This window comes from Odocoileus virginianus, unplaced genomic scaffold (genome assembly GCF_023699985.2).
Source record: "Odocoileus virginianus isolate 20LAN1187 ecotype Illinois unplaced genomic scaffold, Ovbor_1.2 Unplaced_Contig_46, whole genome shotgun sequence".
Lineage (NCBI taxonomy): Eukaryota > Metazoa > Chordata > Mammalia > Artiodactyla > Cervidae > Odocoileus > Odocoileus virginianus.
In genome coordinates this window covers 143958-166420 of record NW_027224363.1, presented here as the reverse complement: position 1 = coordinate 166420, position 22463 = coordinate 143958, and the positions used below count along the sequence as shown (strand labels likewise).

The window sequence follows — 22463 nt, the reverse complement described above, 5'->3', positions numbered from 1 at the left end:
CCTTCCCTGGATTGAATTACTGTTTCAATGAGAGATGATTCAAAACAAGGTACCACGCCTTAGGCACTCTTATATGGGAACCCCAAACAAAACAACATTTTTTGTGATACTAGCTCTCAAGGATTCCTCCAAGAAGCATATTTTTCAGACTTTACTACATAACAGACAAAATGAATGAAAACATTTCTACAGTGATACAACCGTGTTTACTTGAGCTGTGACCATCTCATATCACAGTGCTCAATAAATACTGACATAACGTTTTTATTAAACAATAATGACATCACTGAAGAAAACTTCAGTTCCTAGCTGATGGAATTTCCCCAAGTGCAAACAACTGGCAATTGTAGGTGGGCCTTGGCCAAAATGGGAAGAGTGAAATGTGTTCTTGATCCCCCAGCCTCTGGGTCTTGCTCCTACCCCCGGGAGGGGATAGGAGAACCACTCCAGAGCTGATCTGGCCTCTCTCAGGGGTTAACAGAACTAGCAGACAACCTAGGAGATGCATTTTGTGCATATTTACATGCATTTTTTTTTCGGGAAGAATAGAGTCCAAAAAGAAAGTCTATTTTAAGTTAACAAGCATGTATACAGCATTACTATGACCCGGCACTTAGTAAATATTATCTCATAGTCCTCATGACAGTATTACATGGTAAGTAATCCCCATTTTACAGATGAGGAAACTGAGGCACAGGGAGGTCAAATAACATGGAAAGGGATAGAGCTAGGGTCTGAGCCTAGCCTTTCCAGCCCTGCTACATTGGGCTGCTTTTCACCTTGGGCTGTGATCTAAAACAACGATGGCCCCTGACCTGCTGGCCATCCGCCCTGCTCCACCAGGAAGGACGTGCACTTTAGGAAGGAGGAGAGCCTTGAAGTAAACTATTTCTGACAGGTGAGGGATATGACAGCATCATCCCCCACTTCCCAGTGTCTGTGCAGTTAGACATATAGACAGTAATCTAGGCTTCTGGTCAAGGCCAGTGCATATCATGGAGTACTTGGGTTGTGCTTTCCATTGTAAAATGCTAGCCACGACTTGGGTTCACTGTACTTCTAAAGGCTCGTAGCTTCTGGAGCTTTTCAGTCTGATATGTAAATGCTGCTTAGTGCTTCAACAGGTAGCGAGGGAGTGTGCCTCTACTGAATGCTGGCATTATGTCCAGGCATCTTCATGGAATCTACCTCCATGCCCATGAAACATGGCCCTCCCCTCAGTTACTTTGGCATCCCAGCTGTCTCTTCAACACACCAGGCATAGCCTCACTTCAGGGCCTTTGCACTTGCTACTCCCTCTGCCTGAAATACTTTTCCCATAGAGAACCTCTTGGTTTGCCCTGGTGTCTCTTTCAAATGTTGCTCAAATATCATCTTCCCTGAGAGACTGATCCAGATCACTCTATTTCCAAAGGATGAATGAGCATGCCTCCTTAAAAGACTTTAAATGTGAATAAGAGACTAGGCTCTTAAGGGAGAGGTTCAAATGCTGGCTCTGCCATGAGTAAATCTCTGGCATTTCTCTGCTTGTATTTATTCATCTGTAAAATGGGGGCAACTACTTTAAATGAAATTATATTACATTTACAAAGTATTTTTATCACAGTTTCCACAGTAAATTGTAATGTTAATTCAGGCTATATGACTTTGCGTCCTTGGATAAAGTTTACCTTTATATAATAAACTGTTTTTTTCTTAATGCAAACAATATGATATAAATAATTTGCACAGGAGCATTTTTTAAAAATCATGTAGTTTCTAAGACTTGTATGATGTCATTTCCATTCTAATTCTAAAACATTCCTATCTATTCACTAATGCTTGAATAGTCAGAGTATCTACTATAACACTGTGTTTGTCTAATACAAGTTTCCTTAGCTTAGCAACATTTCCTAGAAAGACCATAGGTTCCATCATTTTGTATCACACATCAGGAAATAGAAGTTCACAGAAACCATTTCAGAGGTGAAGGAGACTTGAGATGACCTAGTAGAATATTGTGAATCCAGAAAAGTGGCAAAGGTAGTCACTTACACCGTATTTCTTTACTTCAAAATTCGTTTTATTTACCCACTATAGGCTGCATGAGGAAAGAGTGTGTGATCTTTATTTGAAATTAGCTTTCTCCTGGTTTTCTACTGCTGATCACAAACACTGGATACAGTTATCTCCGTTGTCTTTGCTCAACACAAAAAAGGGAGGAAAATTTTACTTAAATCATTGGAAAGACAGTATCTTTGAGGACTTGGAGTTCACTGGGATAAAAGTATTACAACATAAGCCATAGGTCTGGAAAAAACTGGATACCAAACCAGTCCAAGCCCCTCAGTCTACAAGGGAGGGAAGAAGCTCAAGAACATGAAGGGATTTGCCCAAAGCTTGGTCATTTATTCCAATTTTTCAAGGCCTACTGTGTACGAGACACTGGGGGTATAAAGCAGGGAATAAAATATAAGCAGGGAATAAAACAAAACACCTGGCCACAAACAGAGTTTACATTTTAGAGATATTATGCAACTCACTTGAAAGTTTTAAATTTCTACTTTGAAAAATATTCTATCACTGAAAGTTCTTTACTAATCCAAACTTTATGTCGTTTGCATTACTAAAGGGAAAGAAGAGGCAAGGGTGTAGGTCATATAAGACACTTAAGAACAAGCACAACTGCCACTGACATCATTGCAAAGGCATCCTCAATTTACCTTGATGGTTTTTTACAGCACTGTGATCTTGTGAACACAAGGCTTCTTGCCAAGATCAATCTGTTTCTTCTTATTTCCTTGAAGTAAAGATGTACCCACATCATGGTACGTTTCAAACAGCATGTTCTCTTGGAACATCAACTTACTTCTTAATAGATTAAATCAGTGAAACTATTGCTTTTATTCCTCAGATGTCTCAATCTTTATCCAGTCCTTTGGGGGTAAAAATCCATCACAAGATAAATGAATACAGCAAAGTTTCAGTAAAAATTGTGTAAAAGTAATATTTTCCACTGCTTCAGGGACTAAATATTGAGGGAGTGGTTAAGGACCCAAGTTCGAGAATGCTGTTGTTGTTCTTCTTCAGTCACTAAGTCATGTCCAACTCTTTGCCACCCCATGGACTGTAGCATGCCAGGCTTCCCTGTCCTTCACTGTCTCCCAGAGTTTGCTCAAACTCATGTCCATTGAGTCAGTGATGCCATCCAACCATCTCATCCTCTGTCACCCCCTTCTCCTCTTGCCCTCAATCTTTCCCAGCATCAGGGTCTTTTTCAATGAGTCAGCTCTTTGTATCAGGTGACCAAAGTACTGGAGCTTCAGCATCAGTCCTTCCAATGAATATTCAGGGTTGATTTCCTTTAGAAATGAAATTGACTGGTTTGATCTCCTTGCAGTCCAAGGGACTCTTAAGAGTCTTCTCCAGCACCACAGCTTGAAAGCATCAATTCTTCAGTGCTCAGCCTTTTTTATGGTCCAGCTCTGGAGAATGCTACCACTTCCACTTTTTAGCTGTGTGAAGTGGCTCCAACTGTCCAAGCCTCAGTTCCCTCATTTAGAAAATGAAGGATTAACACCTAATTGTAGCTATTGTCAGGATTCACTAAGGTAACACATGGAGCTTTTTAAAAAATACTTATTTATTTGGCTGAGCCAGGTCTGAGTTGCTGCACGTGGGGTCTGCGATCTTTGTTGTGGCATGTGAACTCTTAGTTGCACCATGTGGGGTCTAGTTCCCAGACTAAGGATCGAATGCGGGTTTCCGGCATTGGGATTGTGGAGTCTTAGCCACTGGACCACCAGGAAAGTCCCACACAAAGTATTTTAAATGATGTGACAAATGGTAAACCTCTATGAAGACCCACACTCTCTCCAGCCTTCTGTTCTTTCATCCTGCAGATACGGTTAGTTTAGGGACTTAACCTTTCAAAGTGAAGGGAAAGTCACTCAGTGTCTGACTCTTTGTGAGTCAGACTATACATGGACTATATACAGTCCATGGAATTCTCCAGGCCAGAATACTGCAGTGGGTAGCCTTTCCCTTCTCCAGGGGATCTTCCCAACCCAGGGATCGAATGGAAATCTCCCATGTTGCAGGCAGATTCTTGACAGCTGAGCCACAAGGAAAGCCCAATACTGGAGTGGGTAGCCTGTCCCAGGAATCAAACCAGGGTCTCCTGCATTGCAGGCAGATTCTTTACCAACTGAGCTATCAGAGAAGCCAACCTTTCAAAACCTCAGGTTATCTCCATTTTCACTTGGCGATCCCTAGCCCCTTTCAGTGTTTTTCAGATGGCTACCACTGTTTCAGCATCAAATCCAAACTGAAAATATCCAGGCACAGCATTATCCAATAGAACTTTCTGCAACGATGGAAATACTGTGTCTGCACTGTCCCATATGGCAGCCACTAGCCCCGGGTGAACACTGAGCAGTTTGACATGTAACTAGTGTGACTGAGGAACTGAATTTTTAATTTCACTTAATTTTAATTAATTTAATTTTAAATAGCCACCTGTGCCTAGTGGCTATCATATTAGAGAGTGCCTGTCTAGAGGAAGAAGAGAAACCTTGAGTGTCAAGAGTGGGGAAGTTTTTCCTAGAAGTCCCCCAGCAGATTTTCCCAGGTGTCTCTTTGGTCAAAAGCCAGTCACATGCCTACTCCTAAATCAAATATTGGCAAGGAAAACCATTTCCACAGGTAGCTTAAAATAATCAGGATTCAGTGTAGGCACAGTAGCCCCAGCCCTGGCAGTGTCCACGCTAGAATGGGCAGCAGGGCACGGAGGGGCTCAGAGGAGCCGAGCTGGCCAGTGGTGGGCGAGGGGCCTGGCTGGAGCCAGAACCGCGGAGGCAAAGCTCTCAGGTCCTTCATGATGAAATATCTGGGGATACTTCTCCTTTCTGTAGTTGATAGTCTGGATGCTAGAGATGGCTGACAGTGTCAAAAACTTCCTGCAGGACCTTGCCAGAAGAATCAAAAGACTCCATTCTGGGGAATTTGCACCATCTCAAAGCTAAATGCTCAAATTCAGCAAAAGAGAGAGGAGCAGTGTCCAAGAAGGTCAAGCAGTGTCCTGGCTCAGAGGAGAGCCCAGAGCATAGAAAGAAGCAGGAGAGTGAACCACATATTGTTAGTAGAATTTTTCAGTGCTGCACTTGGAATGGTGGAGTTTTCTGGTTCAGTCTCCTCTTATTTTTTTGAATGTTTATTCCTGTCCTTCAGTCAGTAATGGCCCAGATTATTGGTGATCCATCACTATGTGGGGATGTCTGGTCGTGGCTGAAGTTCCTCCTTACATCACTTTTCAGTGCTCTCTGGGTGCTGCCCCTCTTGGTGCTCAACAAAGTCGTCAACACAATTTGGTTTCAGGATATAGCCGACCTGGTTGGCACTCGAGGTATTGGGGAGGAAGCCTCACCCATTCCCTAGTATCAGCAAAATAATTGCTGACATGCTCTTCAACCGCTTGCTTCAGGCTCTCTTCCTCCTCCAAGGGATGTTTGTAAGTCTCTTTCCCATCCATCTTATTGGTCAGCTGGTTAATCTCCTACATACGTCTCTGCTTTACTCACTATACTGCTTTGAATATCGTTGGTTCAATAAAGGAATTGAAATGCACCAGCGGTTGCCAAACATGGAAAGGAATTGGCCTTACTACCTTGGATTTGGTTTGCCCATGGCTTTCCTCACAGCAATGCAGTCCTACATTGTCGGTGGCTGCCTCTTCTCTATCCTCTTTCCTTTATTCATTATCAGCGCCAATGAAGCAAAGACCCCTGGCAAAGCATACCTTTTCCAATTGTGCTTCTTCTCCTTGGTAGTTTTCTTAAGTAAAAGACTCTTCCACAAGATGGCCTACCTGCAGTAGGCCCGGAGTAGCAGAATTCTTCTGCAGAAGAATTCCCATCACCACACCCATCTCCTGCCAGACTGAAGGCTGCTGTGGGTCACTGAGTTGGTCACCCACCATCCAGAGTAGGCGGGTGGGATCAGAAGGACGCTGTGGCAGCTCTTCCTGGCTCACCTCCATCCCCTCCCAGGGAAGGTGGGGCCTAACCCTGCCAAGGGCCCTGCCCACACTCCATTCTCTCCGAGGAATCCAGACTTTCGTCTCTGGTGAATATAAGAGGCAGAATCTTCCTGACACCAACCAGTATGGATTTTAAACACCGATGAGTCTGAAAGGCCCACAGGTTTTTCTGCAGTTCTTTTCTAGCATTTGCCAGCCCCATGCCTGGACTGATTTTAATACTCTTTCCCCCTGTGCCATTTCCCCTCTCACTTCCCCATCCTGCCTTCCACCACTCTTGGATGAATGGAATTTTATAATCTGAGCTGTTGTATTTGGTGGACCTGTTATTTTTGTTTTTTTGTGAAGCACATATATTGGATGTGGGAGGGACAGGAGGCTCCACTGCTTCTGGTCACTCCCATATATATATATATATATATATATATATATATATATATATATATACATGATATGTATATATCAGTGTCTTGTTTCTTGTAACTCAGGTTAGATTTGGTCTCTTGCTCCACTGCAAAAAAAAAACACAAAACAAAAACACAAGCCTGAAGACACGGGACAGAAGAAAGACCTCACAGCCAGATCTCCACTGGGTTTGAGGAATGACTTTCTTTCTCCCCCTTGCAGGGGAAAAAGCTTTTTTCACTGGTACACTTAAAGATCTGCCTAAGATAGGGAGGTACCAATTTCGGACAAGTGCCACTGCAACACGGAATGCTCAAAGAACCTGAACATTTAAACTCTGGAGGTCTGAACTTGACTGCTGGCCACTTCAGGGTCTGTCTGGTGTTTCAAAGGAGTATTGTGGGTAAGCCACTCAGTCATGTCTGACTCTTTGAGAACCATCATGGGGTGTGGCCCACCAGGCTCCTCTGTCCATGGAATTCTCCAGGCAAGAATACTGGAGTGGGTTGCCATTCCCTTCTCCAGAGGATCTTCCCAACCCAGGGATCAAACCTGGGTCTCCAGCATTGCAGGCAGATTTTTTACCATCTGAGCCACCAGGGAAGCCTGGAATATTGGAAGCCAAAGGAATATTGGGTGCTGCAAATAGGAACTGAAGGGGTAAACTTATTGAACCCTTTAAACCTGAAAAAAAAAAAGTCAGGATTTACTCATGAGAAGGGTGGAAAGAGGGGAGCACACTATGAAGCCAGGCTTAGCCAGCAAGTGAAAAAACAAAGCATGGTTGTAACATTAACAATCAGGAGTAAGTTCCACACAGCTTCTGTACTGTCCAGATCAGTAGTAAACTACAGTCCATGGGGAGAATCTTGCCCACCAACTGTATCTGTAACTCAACTTTTACTGTCTCAAAACCACGCTTACTCATTTACATTAGTGGTTGGGACATAGACTTGGATTACTGTGATATTGAATGGTTTGCCTTGGAAACGAACAGAGATCATTCTGTCATTTTTGAGATTGCACCCAAGTACTGCATTTCAGACTCTTTTGTTGACTATGAGAGCTACTCCATTTCTTCTAAGGGATTCTTGCCCACAGTAGTAGATATAATGGTCATCTGAATTAAATTCGCCCATTCCAGTCCATTTTAGTTCACTGATTCCTAAAATGTCGATGTTCACTCTTGCCATCTCCTGTTTGACCACTTCTAATTTACCTTGATTCATGGACCTAACATTCCAGGTTCCTATACAATATTGTTCTTTACAGCATCAGACTTTACTTCCATCACCAGTCATATCCACAACTGGGTGTTGTTTTCACTTTGGCTCAGCCTCTTCATTCTTTCCAGAGCTATTTCTCCACTCTTCTCCAGTAGCATATTGGGCACCTACTGACCTGGGGAGTTCATCTTTCAGTGTCATATCTTTTTGTCTTTTTCATACTGTTCATGGGGTTCTCAAAGCAAGAATACTGAAGTGATTTGCCATTCCCTTCTCCAGTGGACCACATTTTGTCAGAACTCTCCATCATGACCCGTCTGTCTTGGGTAGCCCTACATGGCATAGCACATGGTCTCACTGAACTGTGGAAAATTCTTCAACAGATGGGAATACCAGACCACACTGGACATGGAGCAACGGACTGGTTCCAAATTGAGAAAGGAGTACATCAAGGCTGTATATTGTCACCTTGCTTATTTATATGCAGAGTACATCATGCGAAATGCCAGGCTGGATGAAGCACAAGCTGGAATCAAGATTGCAGGGAGAAATATCAATAACTTCAGATATGCAGATGACACCACCCTTATGGCAGAAAGTGAAAAGGAACTAAAGAGCCTCTTGATGAAAGTGAAAGAGAAGAGTGAAAAAGTTGGTTTAAAACTCAACATTCAAAAAATAAAGATCATGGCATCTGGTTCCATCATTTCATGGCAAATAGATAGGGAAATAAAGGAAACAGTGACAGATTTTGTTTTCTTGTTTCTTTTGTTTCTGCAGATGATGACTGCAGCCATGAAATTAAAAGATGCTTGTTCCTTGGAAGAAAAGTTATGACCAACCTAGACAGCATATTAAAAAGCAGAGACATTACTTTACCAACAAAGGTCCATCTAGTCAAAGCTATGGTTTTTCCAGTAGTCATATATGGATGTGAGAGTTGGACCATAAAGAAAGCTGAGTGCCGAAGAACTGATGCTTTTGAACTATGGTGTTGGAGAAGACTCTTGAGAGTCCCTTGGACTACAAGGAGATCAAACCAGTCAATCCTAAAGGAAATCAACCCTGAATATTCATTGGAAGGACTGATGCTGAAGCTGAAGCTCCAATACTTTGACCACCTGATGTGAAGAGCTGACTCATTGGAAAAGACCCTGATGCTGGGAAAGATTGAAGGCAGGAGGAGAAGGGGACAACAGAGGATGAGATGGTTGGATGGGCATCACCGACTTAATGGACATGAGTTTGAGTAAGCTCCGGGAGTTGGTGATGGACAGGGAGGCCTGGCGTGCTGCAGTCCATGGGGTCGCAGAGAGGGACATGACTGAGCAACTGAACTGAACTCATTTACATATTGTCCAGGGCTGCTTTTGAGCTACTAGGGCAGAGCTGAGTAGCTGGGCACAGAGACGATATGGTTTACAAAGCCAGAATGTTTATCATCCTGTTCCTTAAAGAAAAGCTTGTCAAGCCCTCATCTAGAACATCCCTCATGGTTAAAGTCACCCGCGTTAAAGATCCTGGCTAAAACATACTCATATGGCCAAAAGCAAGCACTTCATATGGGCTAATGTAGAAGAAAGTTCTGGAAAGCTGCTTTTGGCACTCTGATACTGTTTCTTTCTGGGTAACCTAGAAAAGGACCCACAACTTTGAGCTTCAGTCTTCTCATCAGCAAAGTGAGGGTAATACAAACTTCTCCACACACCTCAGGGGGACATGGGGAGATGATGGATGCCAAGCTGCTCCACAGACCATGAAGAGCTATAGGAACGTCCAGAGGGGTTGTTGCTGTTGTTCTTAATGTTCAGTACTATGTGCTCTTGCCACTGGATCCTACAGAGACCCTGGAACTTTTCCATGGTCAGCAGGGCAAGGATAGCACTGGTCACTGGGAGATTTACCAGTCAGCAAAAGCCACTTCTGAAGCTTTCAGCAATATGGAAATCAAGAGATTCACTGGCTTCATTGTAACTTTAAGAGCTTTTAAAATCATGTCAAATAGGAAAATGTAGTTTGGAAAAAATGTGACTTTTAAATTGTTTCCAATTTTATATTAGGAGCTTCAAATAGGAGAGCAGCCTTAAAATGGGATTTCAGAGATGAGTGGTTCTTAGTTCAAGGCAAACCCCAAGGATCCCCAGTACCCCAGGACAACAGATCAGGAATTCAAAGACAGATCCTACTGGATAACTGAACTCATGTCAAAAATGTGAAGGAACCTTAACAGGCAATCAGCTGAGCCCCTTCATCATATGGAGGAAAGAAAACATATTCTTCAAGGGTAATTGGTGCCCATGTCCAGCCACCTCACTGAAATCTATGCAAAATTTTAGAGGAATAATATATGTTGTATCAGAACTCATTGGGTTCAGATGAGTATAATGTTGGTGCCTTAAGCTGAGGAGGGCAGTCCATGTTTTAGTATATCTCTAGGCTTTAGAATAGAGCCACAAATCAAAAGCAACCAAGCAGCCACTTTCTTGAGCACTTACTATTTGCTAACACTTTGGAGGACACAGGGAGGACCTGAGCCTGAACTTACCCCTTGGGACTTGACCAGATATTACTTCATATCGGCAAAGATAAAACCATGAAGAGGAGCAGAATTCAGGACATAGTGACAGCCTTCAACAATTTCTATTAGTGCTCTCACAAACCCAAAGTGTTCAATATGCATGTGCTTTAGAGTTAGTTTAAAATGTATGGACGAATTTAGATGCACAAACAGCAGCAACAAGAAACAAGCAAAATTTTAAAAGCCCTCAAGCTTCCTTTGATGTCCAGGATGACTCCATCTTGTGTTGGAGTCTTCATTCCAGAAGTACAGGAAAAGGATCCTTAAACCTGATGAATGACTAAAGACAATGCTCTCTTCTGCTCTAAAACGCTCTCTAGTCAACCCCATGTCTTCCAGATAAATGTGCAATCTTTGTTTTCCCTCCTCTTCCTTTTCGTAGTTAACATGGCTTCTAGGTCAGGAAGGGGAAGCCGGTGTTCTCACAGGAGGGAGAAGAGCTCTGCATCAGTGAGCTTACCTTGTGCTGAGCCCTGGGTTCTCAATGGCCTCTCCAAAGATCCCCCTCACCCGGCAGGGTTCCTGCGGGGCCCACTGGTATCCACTGCTTAAGGCCATGTCCAATGGGCCCCATGTTCTGTTCTTTCAGAATCCTACCCAACCTGGGGGCCCCACTCTTGCTGACCCAGTTCCTCTCAGATCTTACTACTAAGTGTCTGTCACATCCTCCCTGTGGCCCCTGGCCTCAGCTATCCACACCATTGTCTCTGCAGCCCTGGCTCTCAGCAGAGCTACCTGCTAGGAACACAAGAACCATTTAGAATCCCTTCCCTTCACACAAGAAATGAGAGAGACTTGGACAGAACACCACCTCCAGCCTCCTCTCAGCCTAAACACACTGTACCACCATTTCTCATCCCTACCATTGCTCCCTGTTGATATGTGGGCCACTGTGAGGAGTTCTCACCCAGAATTCTAAGTGGAAAGTGAGACACTATCTCCTCTGGTTTCAGTTTCCTCCTTAAGCCATCCAGAGTCTCTATCATCCCTTGTCACAACTTCTACCTATCAGGGAAAGAGTCAGGGCCCAACAGAAGTGACCTCATCATGCCTGGCGGGCGGATTTTGGGAGGTTGAGAGATTAACATAGTAGAAGATCACCACTGTGGTATTTATAATCTCAACTTTCAGTTCAGTTCAGTCGCTCAGTTGTGTCCAACTCTTTGCGACCCCATGGACTGCAGCACACCAGGCTTCCCTGTCCATCACCATCTCCCGGAGCTTGCTCAAACTCATGTCCATTGAGTCAGTGATGCCATCCAACCATCTCATCCTCTGTTATCCCCTTCTCCTCCTGCCTTCAATCTTTCCCAGCATCAGGGTCTTTTCTAATGAGTCAGTTCTTCGCATCAGGTGGTCAAAGTATTAGAGCTTCAGCTTCAGCATCAGTCCTTCCAGTGAATATTCAGGACTGATTTCCTTTAGGATGGACTGGTTTGATCTCCTTGCTGTCCAAGGGACTCTCAAGAGTCTTCTCAATTTTAAAGAGAGGAAGTGAGGGATAAGTAGACCAGCACTGGGTTTACATACAAGACTGTTTCCCTGCCTTTCAGAAGCATACAGTCTACCTCCTACAGCTCTGACACACGTTGCACAAGAAAGAACAAAGACTTGGATGGACAAAGCATGAGAGGGTAAGAGGAGAGAAGACAGTGAGGCCTTCGAGAAGGGGACTTAGAAATCTATCACTAGAAATGCCTGCAGTACAGAAAGATCTAGATCCAGCCCAGAAAGAGACTAAGTTGGGATTATAGCTCATGAGATCACCAAACTGGCTCTCATGTGTAATTGTTTCCAAGTGGGAAAGACAATTCTGCAAGAATGAAATTATAACCATCTTCCACTAATACGTCATCTCACCCTCTGGAAAATAGTTGTACCTAAAAGGAGACCTCCTTGGAAGACAAAAGAACAGCAGCAGCAGAGGAAAAAAAGAAAGCAAAGAAAAAATGACATTGGCATAGCCCAAGAGAGCTAGAGACCAGAGGTAAGTAAGTCATAGTTACCTGTCAAAGCTCATTTGAGCACTGGGTAGACCAAGAATGACTCCCTCGAAGCTACCAAACTACAAGAATGACCACAAAACTACACAACTGGAAGTGTGAAGTTCTACGGGCTTTGTCTAGTGGCCAGCAACCTAACAAGAGAGTGTCAGTCCAATCTCTCCTCGTTGCTAGGAGCTACTGAGTCATCTCTCAGGCTTCCAGGGTGAAGCTACCGTGCCTGCAGTCCACATTCCCCAGAGCCAGGGGCAGTGGCTGCTCTCTGGCAGTTTAGTTCAGGCTCCCTCTCCATCTTCTCTTCATGCCTCATGACACGTTCATTCAGTCTTCCCTTCCTGGGCAACCCGGCAGAATAGGAACAGTACAGGCTACTGATTCCAATGGGGAATCCTCCAAGCTGTTTGACTCTGGGCAAACGACTTAATCTCTTTGACACTCAGTTTCTTCATCTGCAAACAGAAATGAAAATATCTACCATAAAGGGCTTTTCTGAGGATTAAACAAGATGTTCTATATAAAGCACCTTGAATGGCCTGCCCCAGGGCAGGTCCTCAATACTCATTAGTTTTCATTCCATGAGTTTCTCACCCACCTTGTCAAACTTTTCTTCTCCCTTCTCACTTGGCATGTACCATGTGCTGAAAAGAAGTACATTTGACTTCCCTGACATGAGACAAAGTGACATGACACAGAGTGACAAGTATAAAAATGACATGGATAAAGACAAAAGGGAGCACTGACAAGAGATTTAATTCTTCTGAAGAAGTCAGGGGAGGTTCTCTAGAGGTAGTCATATTGGGCTGCACTTTGGAGAATGAGCATGTTTCCCAAGGGGAATGACCCCAGGAAGCAGAGAGAGGGAGTAGGGAAGGGAGTTAAGCCAACAGTGGGTACATTAATGAGCACATTGCTACTGTGGGCAACTGGGGCCCAATCCAACAATCCACAGGGTGTACAGAACACACTTTAGCATGATCCCACCAAGGGATGGGGAAGCTGGCAAAGGTAAGCACCAACTCCCATTCTTCACCATTCCGGGGTATTAACTCCCTGGCACTACTAGCTGGCTCCTTGCACAGGCCAAGCATAGACCCATGGGAACAGATCACTCTCACAGTGAGACACGGGAGCCATCAAGAAGGCACAGGATCTGTCTGAAGATAACCTCTGGGTGGCTCAAGGGGACATGGGCAGAGCACCAACAGCATCTGCTACAGGTGGCTTAACATTCTAATAGCGTCATGCATGAACTTGGCCAGAAGCCATATGTTAAGAGTCCCATAGCACTGACTCACACTTTAGGATTTAATTACAGTTTGTACTATTTTTCATGTATCCTAGTCATGCCCCTCTGCTGCTGCTAAGTCACTTCAGTCGTGTCTGACCCTGTGCGACCCCATAGACGGCAGCCCACCAGGCTCCTCCATCCCTGGGATTCTCAAGGCAAGAACACTGGAGTGGATTGACATTTCCTTGTCCGATGTGTGAAAGTAAAAAGCAAAAGTGAAGTCGCTCAGTCATGTCCGACTCGTAGCAACCTGATGGACTGCAGCCTACAAGGCTCCTCCGTCCATGGGATTTTCCAGGCAAGAGTACTGGAGTGGGGTGCCATTGCCTTTTCCACATGCCCCTCTAGGGCATGACTTTTTTTTTTTTAACAGGGAGTATAAACTCCCTGGACTCAAGAGATGATGCTCTCTCAGCAGGCAGTAATGCTGGGCACACAGCAGGCACTCATTACCACGCAACTACTTATCCAGCGTAGTACAATCAACAGGAACCCTCGGCCTTCATGAAAGACCAGGCATCCTGAACTGAAGAGAACCTGCCTCAGCCCAAAGTTGTTCAGAGAGATGGTACCTATAAGCTATATGGATGATCCAGTTCGACATCCAGTCCTAAAGTGGATTCCACCTTTATTTTTTTTTTCAGGAACTGGTATTTATTATCAAAGTCATATTCCACCTTTATTTTTAACCTACAGATATACAACTGCTATGCAGAGTACACGACCTAGTGTAGCAGAGAGCTTAAGGATGCTAGAAGATAGGATAGTGGAGTGGTTAAACACAGAAACTTTGAGTCATATGACCTGAGCTGGAATTGCAGCTCTGCAACCAAAATGTGCAAGCTAGGGCAAGTTGCTTACCTTCTCTGTGCCTCAGTTTCCTATAAAATGGAGCTAATAATACTAATGCCAACTACAAAGGGTTACTGAGTAAGCTTTAAATGAAATAGCTTTTTATAAGGGCTCAGAACAGTGGCTTGCACATGGTAAATATTATCAAAGTAATTATTAAACAACATGAATACTCTTAATGGGAGTTCTGAAAGACAATAATGATCTCCAATTTAGCTGTTCCCAGATCCCAACATACTTCATTCAGAAAAACCTTTGCATATACAATGTTGTATGTCAACAGAGCTGGAAAAGAAAAGAAAAATGTCTGCCATCATGAAGTTTCTTTTTTAACATATATTGAGCCTTACAAGAGCCCTTTAGAGGAGCTCAGGATTATACCCATTTTGAAGATGAGGAATCTGAGCCCCATATCAGTCTAGTAGCAAATCAAGATCATACAAACAGCAGGTGGCAGACATGTGGAGGGCTCAAACTCTGGATCTACTATGATATAGTAGATATATTCTACTATATCATGAGGCACAGTAAAGTTTCAGTTAATTCTTTAAGACCATGGTTCTACACTTGGGTGGGCATCAACAACACCCAGAGGGCTGATTAAAGCACAGATGGCTGGGCCTCACCCTCAGAGTTCCCAACTCACCAGGTGTAGGCTGGGCCTGAGAATCTGTACTTCTGAAAAGCTCTCAGGTGATGCTGATGCTGCCTGTCTGGGGGCCACACTCTGAGAACCACTGCCTGAAGAAATCAATTCATCAGAGAGCCAGGGCAAGAAATACATTCAGTGACCTTAGCATCCACTAAGGTTTTCCCTGCTCAGGTTGGTGTCAGAGCCATGCCCTCTCCTGTTTACCTGGCCCATTTTCGCCATTTACTAAAATTAATTAATTAATTTTATTATTATTTTGGCTGTGCTGGGTCTTTGTTGCTGTGTGGACTTTTCTCTAGTTGTGGCGATCAGGAGCTACAGTTGTGTATGGAGCACGGGCTCTAGGGCGTTGGGGCTTCAGTAGCTGCAGCACATGGTGAGCTCAGTAGTTGTGGCTCCCGAGCTCTAGAGCACAGATTCAGTAGCATGGCGCACAGATTTAGCTACTCCACAGCATGTGGGATCTTTCCAGATCAGGGATCGAATCTGTGTCTCCTGCATTGGCAGGTGGATTCTTAACCCCTGGACCACCTTCTGGCTTCACAGAAGCCCCTATTTTCATCATTTTTAAATACACTTCTTCAAAAAAGACTTATTTCTACCAAGTAGCTTTCCTTCAGATGATTTTTCCCCATCGTGTTCCACTTTTGTTCCTCATCTACCCTGTGGTGGAAAAAGCACTGAAACACGAGACCAAAGATCTAGTATCTAGTCTGGCTCCACCTCTTCCTAACCAATAATGTCCCTGGGGACATTCACTCATCAGTAAAGTGAGGACGTTTGATTTTTGCCCTAACAATCCCACAGGGATGTCAGTGTGCTGGGTAAGTGTAATTCCTTATACTTGTATTAAGATGCCCCAAGGAAATGGTGAGTAAGCATAGTTTACAAGAACGTCACATGACCACAACAGAGTTTGTATCCCATGATGTATATATGGAGTTCTCTCTTCCTACTTATGTCTTCTGCCAGTTGTGGAGGCAATGGGATTGCCTCTGAACCAGTCACATCAACATCACCTGGGAGCTTGTTAGAAATGCCAATTATCAGGGCCCCCCCAGAGCTACTAATCCAAAACTCTCATGGATGGGCTTGTCTTAACAAGCCTTCTAGGTGATTCTGATGCACACTCAAGTTTGAAAACTCTGGTTTTGTGGTTATAAGCACAAAATTCCAAGTTAGGTACAATTCCCAGCGCAGCCACTTCCTTGAGCAAGTTACTTATCTCTCTGAGCCTGAGTTTCTTGATTTGGGAAATGGTGCTAAGACTAGGATTTCCTCTCAACAGACTTTGTTTAGCAGCTTAAGAGAGTGGATGTATTGATATGCAAAGCACATAGAGAACCAGCACACTGTAAGTAGTCAATACACATTGACTATTTCTTCGTGTAAAGTATTGTGGCTCCTTGACAACATGCCCCAGTGCCTACTTTTGAAAGACTGCCAATTGTGTATTAGTCTGTTGGGAAGTTTTCTATTTGTGTGCATCTGTGTGTGTTATACTTATATTGTTTGCTGCCAGTACATATTTGTTTTATCCAACAAAGATTCTTTGGTCCTGAAATTCTCTTCTAAATAAGAAAGGTATTTCTGTGTATCCTTAATAGTGTCTTCTTTATAAGGATTTTTTTTGGTGGGGGGGGGGTGCTATACCATGTGGCATGTGGGATCTTAGTTCCCTGATTAAGGATTTAAGCCAAGCCCACTGCAGTGGAAGTGCAGTCTTCACCACTGGATGGCCAGGGAAGTTCCTGTAATGATTCTTTATATTTGCATAGCACTGTATTCTTTTGGCAGTTGTACCCAAACATATTGCAGCCCTGGTAATTCTGATCTTTTTACTGCCCTCCTCAGGTACCTTTTCTCCTTCTCTCATAAACTTATAGAGATCCTCTTTTCTGAAAATAATGCTTCATTAGAGTGATTCTCTATCTCCCTTAAATTTCCATACAGAAGTGCCTTTGAGTAGCTACTTTTATAAACAAATAAGAACCAGAAACAGACCTTCACATATATGGTCAATTAATTTTTGACAAAGGTGCCAAGACCATGCAATGGGGAAAAGAGTGTTTTCAACAAATGGTATTAAGAAAACTGGATATCCAAATAATGAACTTGGATCCTTGCGTGTGCACATGCTAAGTCGCTTCAGTTGTGTCTGACTCTTTGTGACCCCATGGACTGTAGCCCGCCAGGCTCCTCTGTCCATGGAATTCTCCAGGCAAGAATACTAGAGTGGGTTGCCATTTCCTCCTCCAGGAGATCTTTCTGACCCAGGGATTGAACAAGAGTCTCCCGCAGCTCCTGTATTGCAGGCGGATTCTTTACTGGTGAGCCACCCAGGAAGCCCAGCTGGATACTTACCTTACACCATATACAAAATGAACTCAAAATGGATCAAAGGACCTAAACATAAAAGCTAAAATTATAAAGTTCTTAGAAGAAAAATACAGGAAAATCTTCATGATATTTCTTTGATATAAAAGCAAAAGCACAGGCAATAAGCTAAAATTAGATACACTGCATTTTATCAAAATTAAAAACTTCTATGCATCAAAGGACACTACTTAAAAAAGTGAAAAGACAACCCACAGGATGGGGAAAATTTTTGCAGATCGTATATCTGATAAAGGATTAATATCCAGACTATATAAAGAACTCTGAAAACTCAATAACAACAAAAACTTCCAAACAATCCAATTCAAAAATGGACCAAAGATTTGAATAGACATTTCTCTAAAGAAGATACACAAATGGCTAATAAGCACATGAAAAGACACTGAACATAACTAATCGTTAAGGAAATGCAAACAAAAACCATGATGAGATACCATATCACACCCATTATCAAAAGAACAGAAAATAACAAATATTAGTGAGGATACAGAGAAATTGGAATTCTTGTGACTTTCTGGTAAGAATGTTAAATAGTGTAGTCACTGTGGGAAACAGTTTGCCAGACCCTTAAAATGTTAGACATAGAACTACCTATGACCAGCAATTCTACTTCTAGGTATATACACCCCAAAGAATAAAAAGAAGGGACTCAAACTGATACTTACACAATGTGCACAGTATCATGATTTATAGTAGCCAAAAGATGGAAATAACACAAATGCCATTAACAATGAATAAATAAACTTAGTATGGTATGCAGATACAATGGAACATTATTCAGCCTTAAAAAGAGAGGAAAATCTGATACATAGATGAACCTTGGAAACATTATGCTAAGAGAAATAAGCCACACACAAAAGGACAGATATTGTATAATTCCTTATACGAGGTACCCAGAAGAGGAAAAATTAGAGAGAGAGAAAGAACAGAGGTTACCAGCGTCTGGGAGGAAGCGTGGAGGCAGGTTATTACTTAATGGGTACAGAGTTCCTATCTCAGATGATGAAAATGTTGTGGAAATGGATAGTGGTGATGGATGCACAAAATTGTGAACTACATTTAATGCCAGTGAATTGTACACTTAAAAATTGTTAAAATGTTTTATGCTAATTTTACCATTGTAAAAAAAATCCCAAACACACAAATATAGACACTGATAAAACAGAAAAAAAGATAAAGGAAAATGAGCATCTTACCTTCCAGGGATGTAACCAGAGTGGCATGAAGAAAAATGATGACAAGGGCTACCTTAAACATAAGTAAAAGTTCTTCAGGTCTGCCAACGTGGCCACACTGCCCACCAGAGAAAAACATCCTGAAATAAAATAGGGGGAAAACACATCATCACAGCTTGCTATAATCATAAGACAGCAATGCCCAAAAGGTTAGTTCCTCAAGCAAGACAACCTGCAACACGCCTCTCTTTAAAATACTCTGGTTCCAGAGAATTGGCAATGCCAGGTGGGCACTGGTTACAAAAAGCAAAACCCATGTTTATTATGGGAGACCCAGTCACTGGGATAATATATATTAAAAATGATAGGCAAGGCAGTCCATGTAGATTTATGGAAAGCATCAATGTTACAGAGTCCAAGCTCACTCTACTTGTAGCAAGACAGGCCAATAAACCAAGAGATGAGGTGTTCGACGCAAGGAGTATGAGATTATTCAGCAAGCTGACAGACTAGTATCCCCCCAAAAATTGATCTTATGGGGTCTAGATGCCAGTTTCTTTTATAGAACAGAGAGGGAGAGGAGGTGAGGAAGTAAAGTAAAAAGGCCATTTCCATTTATCTTGTAAAACAGGAGAGCATGTGTTAATTTCTTCTTTTCTGCAGTCATTCACAGGACCAGGGGCAGATTGTCTCCCTATGAGCTGAACAAAGGCACTTTGGTTTAACATTCAGGCAGAGGGGCAAGGTCCCCTGAGGCAGGACATTAAAAGTGAAAGTGAAGTTGCTCAGTCGTGTCCGACTCTTTGCAATCCCATGGACTGTAGCCCACCAGGCTCCTCTATCCATGGAATTTTCCAGGCAAGAATACTGGAGTGGATTGCCATTTCCTTCTCCAGGGGATCTTCCCGACCCAGGGATCGAACCCAGGTCTCCCACATTGCAGGCAGACGCTTTACCATCTGAGCCACCAGGGAAGCCCTTGGGCAGGACATTATGTATGATTATAGTAACAAAAGCAACAAAAAGCAAAGGTTAAAGTCAAAGAAATAGATCCAACATCCAATTGGCTGTTCCCTATTACATCAATACCTATAAAATATCAAGAGAGGAATTTAAAAACACAAAATGCTGCATATGTAACGATTACCACTACATAAAGGCTGGTTTAAAAACAACTAAGAATCAGAAGAGGTCACAGAATCTTATCCCATTTATGTCTTAGGCTGTAAAAGGATAGATATGCTCCATTTCCTATTTGATGTTAATTCATAATCATTTTTTTCTACTCGACATTTTTCAGCAGAGTCAACATTTTTCAAAAAGCAAAATTTATATCAGTACTGAATTTAAAAGTCTTATTTACCATTCATTTATTAACTTTGTTCCAACAAATATTCATTGAGAGCCAATATACACTAGATGAGATGTGAGGGTTGACTAGGTGGTAACTAGATGAAACACATGTGGTGGAGGTGGGGCAGGGGCTGGGAGGAGCTCGGCACACAGAGAAAACTGCAGAGGAGATGACCGACGGAACTCCATGACAGGTAGTCAGCACCAGCAGCAGGTGCTGGCGTGAGATGCTGAGGGAGGAAGAAGCCAGCCAGGAAATCACATTCCACCTACAGGGCTCAGGCATTAAGAGCCCACTGAGCAAGCTCCCTCTACACAGCCAGCAAGGAAGGGGCCAGGACACACCAGGCTATGTGTTCTCAGCTGGCAGAGCTCCTGGCCATGGGGCACCCACAAACCCAGTCACCACTGCACCTCCCTCAACTCAAGATAGACAGAGTGTGCAGGCACCACAGTGAAGGCTTAAAAGCATGGGGTCAAAGGTCCTGGTTCTGCCACACACTGTCCTGAGTGACTCTGGATAAGTTATTTCCAATGGCCAAGATTCCCCACCTAACAAACTGTGACAACAGTGCCAGCCTGATAGTGTTGCTTGGTGATTAAAGCAGACATCTGGGCACGGGGGCTGGCACTGTGAAGGGACCATAAATGCTAGCTGTAGGCTCTTCAGTCAGTCAGTAAACAAACAGCTATCCTGTACCTTGTCTGTGTGAGGATTACAGAGATGAGGACATGGAAAGATGGGAATAAATCACAATTTCTCAGTCTCCAGGAAAAGCTGGCAATTGTTGAGTCCTATAATTTAGGATTTCCCTGCTGGTCCATGAGTAAGAATCCTCCTGACAATGCAGAGGACACCGATTTGGTCCCTGGTCTGGAAAGATTCCACATGCCGTGGAGCAACTAAGCCCATGCACCACAACTACTGAGCCCACGCACCTAGAGCGTGTGCTCAGCAACAAAAGCAGCCGCAGCCTTGAGAAGCCCGCACACTGCAGCTAGAGAGTGGCCCCCGCTCACCACAACTAGAGAAAAGCTCCTGCAGCAACAAAGACCCAGTGAAACCAAAAATAAAATAAACAAATTTTCTTAATAAAAGGAATCCTATAATTTAATAGCCATTGCCAGTACCAGGGAGGTAACTCTTTCCTTGGACATGCATGGCAAAATAACGTCTTTGAGCAGGAAGTGAATCCTTCTCCTTCCAAAGAGGACTTAAAATTTTTAAAATCAATACTGTAAATTGTATTATACATTAATAACATGCTACGTTAATAAATTATAAAGTGCCCCTGGTTTGTCCCTCCTCTCCAGCACTTTTATCCTCTCTCTGTTCATAATGGTATATTGCTGACCCTCCAGAATGAGTCACTTGAATGATAATGCTAATATCGTTATGCAAAGATACAGCAATGTCTCTCTGGAGAAAAACTTAAGTGTCTCTTACAGCTACATACAATAATATTGATGAACTTCAGAAATATATTGTAAGATAAAAGAGCCAGACATAAAAGGAATGCATGTTGCCCATGATCCCATTCAGATGAGAAACAAAAGCACAAAAAAACTACGATGGAGTGAGGTTGGGAGTGTCATTATCCTTGGAAGGGAGCAGTGGATGTTAACAATTAGAAGTAGGCACAAGCAGGCTTCTGAGGTTCAGGTAATATTCTGCTTGCTGGTTACATGATGTGTTCAGTTCCAGAAATTCACTGAATTATATACTTATATGCATAAGTTTCATATGTAAGTTTAAAAATAATCTATTTTTAATTTTTGAACTCAGCTCCCCCTCCAAAAGCATTCCCTTTTTCTTTTTTGATTGCAGTAGTATAGTTGCTTTGCAATGTTGTGTTAGTTTCTGCTATACGATGATATGAATCAGCTATATGTATACATATACCCCCTCCCTCGAGCCTCCCCCCACCATCCCACCCACTTAGGCCACCAAAGAGCACCCAGCGGAGCTCCCTGTGCTATACAGCAGTTTCCCATATTGCTTCTGCTGGAGCATTCCTTTTTTTAAAAAGCCGTATTTAATGAACCAAGTCTCTACCCAAAAAACTCTGCTATACAAATGCCTTAGACCTGACTCCACCTGAAATTCAAAGAGCTGACTTATAAGATTTATTGCACAAGTATCTAATTTTAGTTCTAGAAAGAGTACCAGAGCAGTCTGTTTTTGGAAAGGAATTCAGAATTCACCTAGCTGAGTTTCTTGTTCTATAGGTATAGAAAGAGGCCCAATATATTCCAGGGCAGCGGTCCCCAACCTTTTTGGCATCAGGGACCAGTTTTGTGGAAGACAATTTTTCCACAGGGGGGTGGGGGTTGGGGTGTTGGTTTCAGGATGATTCAAGTGCATTACATTTATTGTGCACTTTATTTCTATTATTATTACATCAGCTCCACCTCAGATCATCAGGCATTAGATCCCAGAGGTTGGGGATCCCTGTTTCAGGGGAAGGATCATGGTCATTTGTTTGGTGGGACTCCTATTCTTTCTACCAGGCCACAA

General features: G+C 43.0%; 1 protein-coding gene and 1 pseudogene across 2 annotated transcripts in view; one reads left to right on the top strand and one right to left on the bottom strand.

Moving 5' to 3' along the window:
* The window catches only part of ADGRG2 (adhesion G protein-coupled receptor G2), a 131737-nt gene that overhangs the window by 53259 nt on the left and 56015 nt on the right, over positions 1-22463 (bottom strand). For both annotated transcript variants that reach the window (XM_070464651.1, XM_070464652.1), the window contains exon 2: positions 18614-18732. In XM_070464651.1, coding sequence (XP_070320752.1) covers positions 18614-18731 — 118 coding nt within the window. In that variant the 5' untranslated portion in view covers position 18732. The remainder of the gene's footprint in view (positions 1-18613; positions 18733-22463) is intronic.
* On the top strand, positions 4914-5811 carry LOC139034215 (etoposide-induced protein 2.4 homolog; annotated as a pseudogene).